This window comes from Xiphophorus hellerii, chromosome 2 (assembly GCF_003331165.1).
Source record: "Xiphophorus hellerii strain 12219 chromosome 2, Xiphophorus_hellerii-4.1, whole genome shotgun sequence".
Classification (NCBI taxonomy): Eukaryota; Metazoa; Chordata; class Actinopteri; order Cyprinodontiformes; family Poeciliidae; genus Xiphophorus; species Xiphophorus hellerii.
In genome coordinates, this window is record NC_045673.1 from 29680052 (window position 1) to 29694808 (window position 14757).

The 14757-nt window shown below is 37.9% G+C and overlaps 1 protein-coding gene across 1 annotated transcript in view; it reads left to right on the top strand.

Annotated features, from left to right (window-relative positions):
- The window catches only part of LOC116708316 (copine-8-like), a 94921-nt gene that overhangs the window by 59621 nt on the left and 20543 nt on the right, over positions 1 to 14757 (top strand). Inside the window, exons 12-15 of the mRNA XM_032546215.1 lie at positions 2133 to 2189; positions 6064 to 6125; positions 6413 to 6459; positions 12779 to 12960. Coding sequence (XP_032402106.1) covers positions 2133 to 2189; positions 6064 to 6125; positions 6413 to 6459; positions 12779 to 12960 — 348 coding nt within the window. The remainder of the gene's footprint in view (positions 1 to 2132; positions 2190 to 6063; positions 6126 to 6412; positions 6460 to 12778; positions 12961 to 14757) is intronic.

Consider the following 14757-nt stretch of genomic DNA (forward strand, 5'->3'; position numbering starts at 1 on the left):
AGACTAAAAAAGGTTTAAGTAGGGGTAGTTTAAAAAACAATTCACTTTAAAGTTTTCCTTTGCTTGTGCTGACAAGAAGAAATATAGCAGCAATTATTCACTAATTAGCAGCCTGAGCATAAAAGCTCAAGGAGCCCTGCTGACTTTAGCTTATTGTCTTTTTTCTATGATTTTATCCTCTGAATAATATGGTTAAAAAACAAGTTAGATGTAAAAACATTTTTAAAAAAATGCATTTTTAGAAATTATGTAACTTTATCTTATTAAAACTAAAGTTTAATCAGTAATACTTTTATTACAAATTTATGTCAGGTCATGATTTCTTGGTTAATGTCAAGTTGTCATAATGAAGACATTTTTAATAATGTCAACTTTGTATTAAAAGTGTCATGATTTACCGAATGACACTTTATGACAACAGTCATAAATATTCATGAAGACTTACTCAAATAAAGTGTAACCATTTTCTTATTTGTCTTTCTTTTCTTAGTAGTAAACTAAAAGAAAATGCTTTGGTTCTTCTCTCCATTAAGAATCAAATATTCCAACATACTTCATCAAACGTCCTACATTTGTCACCCTCTGGTTTATTGTTAAGGTTTAGTTTGGTTTTAGTACTGTTTTTAATTTTGTTTAATCTTTAAATGTATATGTTCTTAAATTAAAACAGCCTTGCTAGCTTTCAATCTGACCAGCTCGATAGATAGAAAGCTAGCTAGCTAGCTGGCAAGCTGTTGGTCATATTTTATAGTTCATGATCTGTTTTTGTAGTATAAACACACTTCTTTCTCTTTTACTGTAGGATGGATCATATATCACTAAAATTTGTCCAATAGATGGATAACCTTTGAAAAGCTGTCCAATGTTCAGAATAACGTGAACAAAATGCTCAGACTTTTATGTACTTATGTACTTTATAACCTAATTGTCGGGATTTGAGTTTTTTGTGTTATGGGTTGTTTTCTGTTGTTATTTGGACTCTGGTCCCCCGTCCTGCGTCCCTCCACCCACCCTTGTTGTGTTTTGGTTTTCAGACTTGTTTTGGGCGTCTAGTAGCCGCCCTTGAGGGGGAGAGGGGACTGTCGGGATTTGAGTTTTTTGTGTGTTTATTTTGAGTTCTCTGTGTTCTGAGTCCCTGTGCTGTCCTGTCCTCCACTTGATTGTTCCCTGGTGTGTCTCGTTTCCTTGATTATCCTCTGTGTATTTAACCCCACCTGTGTTCTTTGTTAATCATCAGGTCCTCGTCTCATTTGGTGTCATTGTGCTGTCTCTGTCTTGACGTCCATTCGTTCACCCAGCGCTACCTGTGTTGAGCCCTGGTTTAACACAGCAGTGCTGCCTGGGTTTTGGACTGTTTGTTTTATTTGGGATTTCATCATTAAACCACCATTATTCATCTTACCTGGGTCTCCAAGCGTCTGCCTTACCACCACCTCACATCACACCATGACACTAATAGAATGACTTTAATGTGAGTCTCTGCAGTAGAAAGGCTGTTTTTTATTTCCTTTTTATAATCTGTTGAATTACTGAAGTCAGTCTTCTGAGCCTTCCTCATGTCCTCGAGCGTTTACCTAACTGTTCCATTAGCTCTGCTAAAGCATAAACCTCTGGAGACTAAGACTCAGTAAAGCTGCTTAAGAAGAACAACCTCCATCATTTTAGTATAGACAGAAGAGTAGGGCAGCCTTTTTTTTCTATATGCTTCAAGTTATATGCCATCAGTTTTCTTCACTTTCCACAGTTCTTTTTTTTCTCTCTCTCTCTCTGACTATATAGATAGAGTAAAACCTCATATTAAATGTGAGCTTGTTCAAATATATACCCCCTGTGTGATGCTGTTTTATCTGGGTTCTTTTGGGAGCAGCATCCTGAGGCCTGTGGAAAAATAATTTGTAAAGGGGAAAAAAAGGGAGACTAAAGTAAATTTAGTAATTACTTTGCCTTTAATGTGGGGATAGAGATTGTCTATGGTAATGCTTATTAAAAAGGCATTTAGTTCAGCTTTGCTAAATAGTCTGGGTTAATTAAAACTTGAGGGGCCAGGAGTCACTCGAACTTTGACTGCTTCAGAGTCATTAAGACTCAACAATTTTGTTTCAGGCTTTAAAAACAAGCTTATGTCTCCACAGGTACTAAATCCGAAAAAGAAAGGGAAGAAGAAGAAGAAGTACCAAAACTCAGGAACGGTGAGTGGAAATGGTTTGAAACACAAATACTATACAGTATGTCAAAATACATGTGGAAATATTACTGTAGAGATAACAATATACTATGAGATACTCTGTGATGTTAATTAGAAAAGCAAAAACTCTTGCCCAATTTTGCTGCTAAGAAAAACATTGAGATTATGTTACTTAGCTTGCCAGGTGTGACATTAATTCAATATGTTAATGAGTTGTGTCAAAGAGCAATGACTATGAAAAATATCTTGGTAGCTAACTAGTCGGCTAGCTACCCGACTAGTTATCGGTCATATTTCATAGTTCATGCTCTATTTTGGTAAATCTTTCCTTATTTTTGTCTTTGGAAATCAATATGTTCTCGTTATCAGCAGTGTTTTGATGCATCTATAATTTTTCTTGAAGGTTATATATCCCGAAATATTTACTGACATAGTAATTGTATAGCTTCATTACAAAATAAAAATAACTTCTATCCTCAAATGTGAATCAGACGTTTTACAAAAAGACAGCCTTATACGGTGAAAAATGTCAACACACTCATTGAAAGAGAGAGAAAGAAGACTTAGCTTATGGAAATCTCAAATGGAGAAAAAGGAAAATGAAAATGCAACTCCCTTGTAGCCACACTTGTAAATGGTCTGCAGCTAACATCATTTTAATTATTGACTAGTATACCAATCAACATTAATTAGTAATTAAAACTGAAGTGAATTGTTCAGCATGATGTACCTCAGTCATTGGGGTTACACTTCGTTGTGTCTCTACATATTCAATTCACTGGAAGAGTCCCTTTATTAAAATTTATTAAAAATTTGGCAGCTCTCGAATTTTCACTAAACTGGAAGAATAGTAACTCATCGCTAATCTGTAGATCAAGACATGTAAGTATGAACTTAAGAAAGAGACAAATTGAAAAATAATGACAATACAGACAATTGCCTTATTCAAAGGTGATAATATAAAAAAAATATATAGTATTTTCTTTGTCATTTTTTGCTGTTTCATACTATGATACCAGATAAGGAGGTGGGGGAAGGTTGTGGATTGCCTAAAATGTAAACAACAGGATTTTAAATTGAATTCTTAAAAAGACAGGAAGTCAGTGAAGTTGTTGTAAAATTGGAGTGATGTGGTGAAATGAGGCCGTTTTGGTAATGATGCAAGCAGCAGAGTTTTGAACTAGTTAAAGTTTATGGATAGATTTATGAAGCAGACCAACCGGGAGAGAATTACAGTAATCAGTTAGAGAAATGACCGTGGACCAGAATGGAAGCAGAGTGCAGGGAGAGGGATGGACGAAGTCGGTTAATATTATGGAGATGGAAGTGTGCAGACCGACTAATACAGTATTATTAATATGAGAGTGAAAAGAGAGACTACTGTCAAGAATGAGATCCAGACTTTTAACTTGAGGGGTTGGAGAGACAAGAGAACTGTCAATTGTGAGGGAAAAGTTGTTGATTTTAGATAGAGCAGATTTAGTGCCAATGAGTAGAAACTAGAGGTGTGCCGATCGAACAACCACTGATCACAATCGGCCGATTTTCGTAAAAAAAGTGTATGATCGGTGATCGCCGATCACTGTCTCTTGTTGCGGATCATCTCAACCGATCACATTTATCTCACTTCGCGGCCTACATGTTCAGCTCATCTCCCCTTTCCTTCACACTACGCAAGCGCACAGCAACAAATCCTGTAGTGTGGAACTATAATGCACTGAGGTTGAAGAGCAACGTTTGCTTGTTGCGGCCGAAAATTACCTTGGGGGTGAAGCACGTCAAAATGCATCAACACAACGACTCTAATATGGCATTTAAAAAACAAGCACTTGACGGAGTTTCGCTATATCGAGGGTTAATGCAAGAAAAAAATGACATCCGGAGCAGCCAGATAACGGGTAAAGCAGCGCACAGCTACCAACACTCACCTGGATTAGCATCACGGTCAGAAAGCTAAACAAATAACCTGAAAAATAATTTCAATCTTCAAGCTGGCGGTGTAAGACGATGGTTCTGCTCTCGCTCTTGGACCGCCACTACGCGCTACTGATAGTAATATTTCACAGACATACCGCCGCTCTACCTCCACCAGACACACACCAAAACCTCACACCAAACAGCTGCTTGAAGCTGCAGCATGTAACTTAAAAAAAGATTTTAGATATGTATTAAAATATGTCTATTATGTCTAAATTAGGTGAATGTATTGCCAGATCATTTTTCCATTTATACCTTAAGTGAAAAATTAACAGCCATTCCAGGCGATCGGCAGAGATCGGTGATCGGCCTCATGGATGATCGGTATCGGAATCGGCAGCAAAAATCCTGATCGGAGGATTCCTAGTAGAAACTCTGTTTTGTCACTGTTTAATTTGAGGAGGTTTGATGCAAACCAGGATTTTATTTCATCTAAACATTAAGTGAGGGAGGAAGGTGGGAGGGAAGAATCTGGTGCATAAAAAGTTGAAAACAACTGTACAGATTGATCATGTCTTAATGAGTAACTGTGGTATGAACACTATTAAAATTGATGGGAATACTTTAGGTTGTTTACTGGCGTATCTTGCCAGAAAGAAAATATCTTAAAAAGAAAAACTCCCTGCATCTGTTTCTCGCTTATTAGCTTTATTTATACAGCATTACAGAGCTCCACTTTGGCTGCCACGACTTGTAAACACGCTTCCACTTTGATCCACTGGAGTGGAGAGAAAGCAATTAGTGAAGGCACATATCTACCTAAAACATCTGTTTGATCAGGCTTTTTAACAGCACCTATGTTGACGGCGAGTGTTTATATCCTCACCATATGGACAAACAATTTGACTGGAACAGCTATATGGAATCAGTGACAGTCCAGAACGTAGAGCTTTTGTGATCATTTACCGTAATTATTGTTTAAATGAAAGAAAAGAGAGATCAAAACCTAAAAAAGTCTTTATCTTTGAAATACTAAAATTAGTTTTATATGCCTGACCTTTCAGAGTCACATAAAGACAGTTACAAATACAGCCTTCTACCACCTGAAGAAGGCTGGTAGAGGCTAAGGGGCTACACTGCCAAAAGACCAAATCTTACTAAGAAATTTTGTCTAATTTTTAGTGGAAATATCTCAGTGCACTTGAATTAAAAGAAAACGAACTTAAAATGAACTTTTAACCAATATTTAGAAGCTTGTTTTATGTAAATAATTCTTTAATATGGATGAAAAAGTACTCGTACCACTGGCAGATTATTTCACTTATGACATGGGGAAATTTTGTTGTGATAATCAATTTTTTCATCCATGCAAAATAATTATTTACTTAAAACAAATCCTATATCTTGCTGAGAAGTCACTTGTAAGTTAGTTTTATCTTATTTCAAGTGTACCAAGATAGTTGCACTAGAAACTAGACGAAAAATACTTGGTAAGATTTTTGTGATTTTTCAGTGTAGTGCCTCAGCAGGACCCAGAGAATCTCATCCATGTGTTTATCTTTCGTCGCATCGATTAGATCGATGCAGCAGTGCCTAAAATATTAATCAGACACACAAATCTGGAACAAACCTCCAGAAAACTGCAAAAACAGCTGAAACAGAGTTCCTTTAAATAGAGCCAAAAGCCCACCTGTTCAGAGTGACTTTGTACCCATAGTAACTGGAACATTGAGCAACATATTTGCTTTGTATTGACGATTTTGTTGAAATTCATTTCAACTTGACAAACTCCATTAGATGTTACTGGTTTTCACAGCTGTGTTTATAATGTTTCTTTATGGTTTCACAATGTGAAGCACTTTGAAACCCAGTGTTGTTGAAATGTGACATACAAATTAACTTGATGGATTGATTATAAAGTGAGGCTTCCCGTCTTACTCCCGTGCTCTTCTGACTGGCAGGTGACCCTCCTGTCCTGCCTGGTGGACACTGAACTGTCCTTCCTGGACTACATCAGAGGCGGGTAAGTTCCCACTAACTGGTACGAAGTCGTACAGGATTAGGCAGCAGTGTTGCTCTCATCATTAAATCTTGTGTCACTCGCAGTTATTAGTGTAGACTCTGCAGCGGCTCAGCCGGGCAGATTACCTGCTGCGGCGTTATCTCCCGGCTCCAATATTAAGAGACAGCTGCCGATAACCTGCTGCTTTAGTTGCTCTCTGCCGCACGCTTTGAAAACACGCCGCGGCATAATCTGACATGATTGATGGTTCCATGTTTCTCCTTATGCCATTTATTTTCTTTTTGTAGGACACAGATTAATTTCACGGTGGCAATTGATTTCACGGCATCAAACGGTGAGTGTTTCACTGCTTCGCTCTTGTAATTGCATCTCCTCAGTGTATCGAATGCATGAAAGTTTGGCAGTTAAAAGATCAGATCTGTGCAAATTGAACTCTTTGGGGAGTTCCTAGTCAGTCAGCTTGGCTTAATGACTTAATTTAGCTGCAAAAAAAGAAGATTAAGAGTGTAAAATTTGACTGTTAGAAGTTTGTCGTTTCAAACTTTGGAGTTTTACTTCGGAGTACTTTGCTTAGTCAGTAAATCACTGTGCTCGCATTTTTTTCGTTTTTACAAATTACATTTCCAGCCTGTCGGGCTGCTTTTGGAAGCCCTAGCAGTAAACCAGCCCAGATGAGGAACGGCAAGAAGAAGACAGACAAACACAATTAGCTGTTCTGCGCAGAAGACTTTGTCACAGATGATTGATTGACTCTTTCTGACAAAATGTGATTTAGCAGATTAATATGGAGTTAAACAATTTCAGGGCTTACTTAACAGGAGAAAGAATGGATGAGTTTCTGTACTATAATCAAATCGGACTCCCACCGCGCTGAGTAAACCGAACAATATCCACAACCAGGTTTTCCATGAGTGTAAACTAATAATGTTACGCTAGAATCTAAAATTGGTTTCCTTTTTTCTGTTTGCCATTATTTTGTACCACAAATGTTAGTAACATGATGTAGATAGAGTGTGGCAGAGGACTCAAAATTGTACCTAGATACGAGTAGCACTACTTTTACATATTTTTTCTTGAGGAAAAAGGATCTTGTTGTGAAAAATTGCTTTTTGACTCTGGTAGAGGAGCCTTAAAGTGGCAGTATTATGTGTTTCCAGTCACATAATACCATTTTATTACACAATCAAGTAACTGTTACCTTCAGCTGTTATAAAAATGCTTTATCAAACATGACTTAAAAGAAGTTTGACTTCATAATTTAACACCTTGAAATTGGGAATTGTATCTTTAAGAAACTCCTGCTCTTTCTGAAGCTCTGCTAGAGCTATAATCGATTATTCCGGTAATTCTTTCGATTATTCTGACAATTAATAGAGTAATTGAATAAAAATTTTATCAAATAAATCATAGCAGCAGTATCAATATCGGACATTAACGTCGGCCCAACTCATAGGCACCAGCAATTCATAGGCGGAAATCAGAGCGTTGCGCAACACAAATAATTACCCGGCCAGAACATGGTGCGCTAACTAATAAAACATAATTTAACGATGCTTTGAGGCAGATAATTTGCCTCGAGGAATTTTAATACTCGAGTTCCTCGAATCATTCAAGGAATCGTTAAAGCTCGAAACTCCGCCTTCAGAAAATCATCACAAGATGGCTCCTCTATTAACCCTTTAACAACGTTTTTGCCAACGATTCAAGGATTTCTTAAAGATGCTTGAAAGAATCAAAGTATGTTTTTGATGAAAGAATGACATTATAACATAATATGAAGCTGAAAAAGTTGATTTACATAGTAACCCTCCTTCAGCGTCTTCACCATCCGCCCAAAAACTGGAATATTTCTACAGGGCATTTTCAACACTCTTAGTCTGGCTTTTAACTAATATTGACCTCATTGTCTTCAGGTTCTTCCATTTGAAACACGCCAAGTTTTCAAATTCTGGAACCCGTAGTCGAAACATAGCTTTCTCCTCCCTAATCTAAACCCTGCACACTGATGTGGTGGAGTGGTGCCAAAACCTGCTCTACATTCACTCTTCTCTGCGGTTTGTCCAGCCCCATGTTACAGGGATAAATGGACCTGCTGTGTTTCTCTGTCAGCTCATTATATGGAGACAAAGCATCACATCATACTAGTGAAATTCCACATTATAAATTCAATAACGGTAATTACTTTTAGCTTTTGGATTTCAGATTCCAGACAGATGTATGCGCTGCAACATAGTTGCCATAGCACACACAAATCATAACACTTCAACTGACGAGACATGTTTTATATACATTTTTTGTGGAGTTGGAACATGTCAAACATGGTTATAACTGTTTTATATTATGTGACAATTTTGAAGATAAGTAAAAAAAAAAAAAGAGAGAGACATTTTTGGAAAAGTCTTTCAATATGAGCCACAGTGTCGATGATTTAAGAAAGTTGCACATAGCTGAAAATGCTCAGTAGGTAAAAACGGCCTCTTGGCTGCTCCACTGGGTACATAAATGGGTCATTATCAGGGTCCTGTAGGACATGGTGAAAGATGGAGGAGATCATTTTGACCATTAAGAAAATGTGTATGGAGCAGTTTCTACTACAAGCAAAATATTAACCGCCTGAGGATTAGGCGGTCACATAAAAACTGAATACAATATGCTGAGAAATGTTTCAAAGTTTAAGGGGGCAGTATTGTGTTTTTCAGCCACATAGTGTCATTTTGTAGAGTCAGGTAACTGTGTTAACTTCTGTTGTTATAAAAAATGCTGCATATGTCAAATGTGACTAATTTCTTGAAATTGGGCCTCTGTCTCTTTAAGAACTCCTGCTCTTTCAGAAACTCCACCTTCAGGAAGTCATCACAACACGGCTCCTCTATTAAACCTATAACTATGTTTTTACCAGCATTTCACTGAGGAGTAGCTCCTGTAATGAACTCAGCAGATGCTCAGTTCCACCAGGTGTTTGCTAATTGCTCCTGGCTAGTCTGAAGGAGCCAAGTGGGGAGTGCTGCTCTGGTAGGTGGAATCTCAGAAGCTTGCAGCTCAGAGGAGGAGCTGCTTCTCAAAGGCGGGGCTAGGTCCACCCAGATATTTTGTACAGTTGAATGGTTGCCATGGAGAGTAAAGGATTTCTCAAACATGCATGAAAGAATCAAAGCAACACTCCCAAGTGTGTTTTTGATGAGGGAATGACAGTGCAACATGATACAAAGGTTAAAACAGGCAATTTGACATAATACTGCCCTTTTAAAGGTTTTTACACAAGGCTTTTTACCCTAAATAAAACAACAAACTAATTACACACGCTGGTTATTTCATTTAAAATATTCTAACAATTATGTAGAAGCAGTGGCTGAAAAAAAAGCAGAGTACATAATTATTTATTGGCTCCTATATAATACAATAAATCTTTATTTTTGAAAAATTAGGATTACAAAGGCTTGATATCACCTTAAGGTCACAGTTCCAGTCTGTGATCAGTTTCAAAATCCCTTCATTTTAACATTTACACAAAAAAAGAACAAAGAAAGGAAACAATGGGGTGTGTTCATAACCAAAAGGAAGATTTATTGCCTATTTTTTTTTTTAACCATGTTAATCAGCAGGAAGCTGAAAGTAATCGTCTTTAGTCTGACCTTTAGCAGACTTCCATAACTGTCTGGAGGATTTCTGGCACACTTTTATTTACAGTGTTCTGCTCAGAGACGTTTGCTGGCATATATTTATGCTCAGCTCTCTCTTTTGGCTCCCGCCACAGGATTTCAATCAAGTTCAGAGTCTGGACTTTGACGGGGTCGTTACTTCAACTTTGTAAAGCCGCCAACTAGCTGCCAAGAGCCTTCTCCTGGGAATCCTTCCAAAGACGCCACGCTTGTCCGGCCCTCCTCTAATTGTCCTGTCATGAACTCTCATGTTCAACACGCTAACTGAAGTCGCTGGGGTCTTCTGAATATTTCACAGTCTGGTATCAGGGCTGGCCTCAAGCTTTCTATAAATAATCTTTAGAAAGAGAATTTTAGCTCAGAAGTGATGGACCTCAAAGTGTCTGGAATTATCCTCTTAGTTCTTCCCAGATTGATGGGAGGCAACAATTGCTAACAAGAAACTCTGTAACATGTAACATATGCAGTTGTTTCACATATACTGAATAACAAAGACTCGCACACATTTTTCTTCATTGTCTGAGGTTAAATCAGACCAAACGTTTCTTGTTTTAGGTTAGTTAGAAAGGAATCCCAAAAGATTTAACCCAAGTTATACATTTTAAAAGTGTTATTCTTGACATTGACCAATTAAATTAAGTTACAAAAAAAAGATTTAAAAAAATGTTCTAGCTCCTTTTTCAGGCATTTGGCAAATGTAAATCATTTTGGTAATTCTAATTGACCTAAAACAAGAAAAGTTTGATCTGATTTAACTTCATACAGTGAGAAAAAAATACTTGTCTTTTTATTCAGTGTATGTAAATACAACTGTGTGTTCTAAAATGTAAGGCCTTTGAATTAACAGAATATATTTCTTTTTTTTTGTGCTTTTTATTATGTCTGTGCTTCATGTTTTCTGGTTGACAGAGCTCAGCTGTGGCCCAAACAAAATGTGTGCAAAGTTTGCTAAAGCATGAAATGTAGAACCTGAACTCATGGGTGTAGAAACGGACTGAATCCTGTTTGAGACCAGGAATGGAGGAGGAGACTGGTCGCATCATGCACATGGCAAATGCGTTATGAGCTCTCGAAAATGTAGACAATGTTTAGTAAATCCAGGGCCGGAGAATAGCTGTGCACATTATCAAGAAGTTGCTTTTTTGGGAGGATTTATTTAGTACAGATCATGTTTGATGAAAAATAATAGTTCTTGTTATGGGTTAGAAACTGTGTGAGACCTGACTGAGCAAAAGGGAAATCAGAGACCCTCATCCTGGATGTAACGGAGATTACCACCACCAGCCTGTATTACACGTGGTTACCATGGAGACTAAACATGGATCGAAGAAGAGAAATTGCTGACCTGAGTCACACTTTTCTTAGGGCATTTCCTCCTGCTGCTGGAGCTTCCAGAGAGAAGAGAGGTGTCACTCCCATCCCATGTGCTGCTTGACCTCTGGCATCTGAAGGAAGATGATGCTTCATTGATGGCCTCAGTTTGGGTTCATATTTGAAGTTTTCTGTAGCTGGATATCTGGTGAACCCGATAGATTTTTATGCAATTTGGCTTTTCATCCACACGTAACCTCTATTTAATATTACTAAAGATGATTGTTATTAAAAACTCTGACCAAGTGTGGACTTTGGAAGCTTGAGATTTAGAGGTCTGCGCATTACAGTCTGCAGCAAATAATGATGTCACATATGTGACTGTTGTTACTTCTTGACCAAATAGTGGAGGAAAGATGGCTGCTATCATAGTGCTAATTTTTATGTTAGTTCAGATGCTTTTTGCTTCTTCTTCTTTTTTTAATTAATAAGCCCAACTGCTCCAATATGTTTCAAAGGAGAAAGGGCAATTTGAGTTCAGCTGTTTTACACCAGATACCTCTCCCAATCGAGGCAAAATGCCGTCCAACATTAAGATACTTGCTTAACAGAGTTCCCAGTCCACTCTGTCTTGTGTTTCATTAACTTTATATTCTAACAGTAGCTCAACCTCTCTTTCTGTCCACACAAACAAACTTCCTGGCTCCATATTTCATTCCCAACAGAACATTGTGGTTGTTTTGAAGGACTACGATTGGCTGACATAGATTTTAGCTTTACGCTACACTGGCTCCCTATGAGTTTGGCATGTTTAAAGCAACACTAAGTGGTGTAATTCAGCTTATTCATGTGAATACACACTTTTCTTAAACCGATTCTCTGTGGACAATGTTATTTTTTCAAATGATGTGATGAATGGTCATTTTTAAATCACCACACACTCCACGACCAAACTTGTTATGAACAAGATCTTTCATTGTTGTGTGTGTCGTCTCTCAGGTTCTGAAAATCACCCGATAATTTTAAAAGTCTTGCTGTGTGAACCAAGGATTACATGCAGCCCTGCACCATCACACCTGAATCATATGCTTGAATTACCTCTTTAGCATATCATCAAGTTTGGCAAAGGCCTAGTAATAAGCCATTCTTTTTATACAGGTGTGTTGGTGCAGGCTTGCATCTAAAGCTTGCAGGACAGTAGATCTCCAGGACTTATGCTGGAACCCCCTGAATTAGATTAATCTTTTTTATTTTTGAACTATTTCTGTTAGTTAAGTCTCAAGAAAACCAATCACACTCTAACAGTATTCTGTTAGTGACATGACTCCTAAGCATGGAAGATTGATAAGGTCTAAAAATCACTGCAAAGTTCTCCTTATATTCCATATGTTGCACTCCATGGCATGCTCATTTATCTCAACAATTGTACCGTCTGTTATTTATTAGCCGCTCCATTCTGCAGCTGTGATTTTACCACAGGTTTCACAAATTCACCGGTTCACCAAATGCATCATTCAGCATCTGAATCTATCTTGCCTCCGATTCTGCCGGGGGTGTAACAAATGTATTTAGATCTAAATCTTCACTGCGTGAACTAATATGAATCAAACGCAGGGGAAGGAAACATAACGACAGTATTGTTGCTGACTTGTGTTTTGTTGTGTTGCTGTGTTTGGGGCGCAGGCAACCCATCCCAGCCCACCTCGCTCCATTACATGAGCCCGTACCAGCTGAACGACTACGCTGTGGCCCTGCGCGCCATCGGGGAGATCATCCAGGACTACGACAGCGACAAGTTGTTTCCTGCGCTGGGATTCGGTGCCAAGCTCCCACCAGACGGGCGTGTCTCCCACGAGTTTCCCCTGGTGAGGAAAAGTTTTATACAGCACACAACCCTCCGTCAGGGCTGGGGATCACCCAATTATGCGTACTGGATTCAAGTTCATGTTTTTTGCATTGCGCAGTTCAAAGTGCCTTTAGTTATCAAAATATGTTGATCAGTGTTCCATTTACTACTAATCAAAGGCAACTTTAAACAGGTGTGTTTTTAGTCTTGATGTAAAGGAACTCTGTGTTTTGGCTTTTTTGCGGTTTTTTGGAAGTTTGTTCAAGATTTGTGGTGCATAGAAGCTCCAAGTTGCATATCAGCTAAGTAGACTGACTATGTCTCAGGGTGTGTATTATAAGCCTGGTGGGCCACCAGGGTTTACTTGTGCCCCCACCAGGCTAAGAGTTGTTTGTTTATTTATTATAGGGGTTTTTATATACATCAGTAACAGTGACAGCAAAGACAGGTTAAAGAGTCTCCTTGATGAAATGGTTGGGAACACAATGGCAACATGGTGGTCAGGATGTGAACACATAGGGAGCCTCTTATTTTATTCACCATAACTCTTGTAACCACTTCCTGTCTCTACCGGTCTACACGCTAACATCATCAGCGAATAAAGGGACAAGTCATGGATAAAAAAGAAAAAAGAAATTGGACACTGAAGGAACTGAGTTGCAAAAAAATCTATTTATTTTCATTGTAATTTTTTCATGTTTGCCTTTTTTTAAACTTTCAGTTGGTGTTTATATTTTGTTAACAATGCTTTCCAATAACATATTTACTTAGTTATATGTTCAAATTTCCTGTGAACTTTAAACATTTTTAAACTTCAAAACACGGTGGACTGCTTCCCTACGTAAACCACTGGGTTAGCTAATTTTATTTTAGTAATTTCACTGTGATTATATTATATTTGTAGCTTTTATTTCAGTGTTTTTTTATTCTGTGACTGTGGCTTACATCTAATTAAATCTAAAATAACAATTCAGAATTTTCACAAAAGACAAAAAAAATAATATTTCTCTTGACCCACTCAAAATGTCTGATCGCATACTGTGCATCTTATGCATTTAAGATTTGTATGCGTAGTTGCATCAGTGCAGTATCTCATGGTGAAGGTCACTTTCTTCAGACTCTGGGACTTTGATTCTCCTATAAAATCTGAAAACAGGAACAACAGTCCAGTCCTTATTTAACCCAGGTGAGATGGTTTTGAGGTCTGTGGTTCAGGAGTGGCATAACATGAGGAGTGTTGCAGCTGGAGTCCATGTCATGTAAACATCTCTGTGTCTCCCTGTTTTGTGAATCTCCCTCGAACTCTTGAGTTGGTCCTTGTTTTTATTCTTTTTAAGATCGTGTTTCCCCTTGTTGTTGTGTAATTTTTTTCTAGCACACTTTTTCCTTTCTCTCAACCATCAATAGGCTCTGCACATTTCTATATCGGTGACCTTTTGTGACATATTCTGCATTTGGAGGATCTTATTGTGACTGTCTGCTGAACAGCAGTCCTCCTTATGATTATGTAGGTTATAAAACGGCCATAAACAATACATTTCTGTTTGTTTTTTCCAGTCTAATGTAATAGTTACATTATGTGAGAAACTTTATTTTGGGTTTTCATTTGCCTTAAGCTATAACCGGCTAAATCGACTGAACATATCGCTGCAATGGATCTAATGGATCTTTAATGGAAAGCGAAGCAAGGCACCTTTATGGGTAGGATTTTATATTTGACAAATCCTCAAATTCTCACTTTGCAATGCTATACATCCAAAAGCATTTATTGTCGGTGTTTGGTTGGGGGGAAAAAATCCCTCTGTGTTTGAATAAA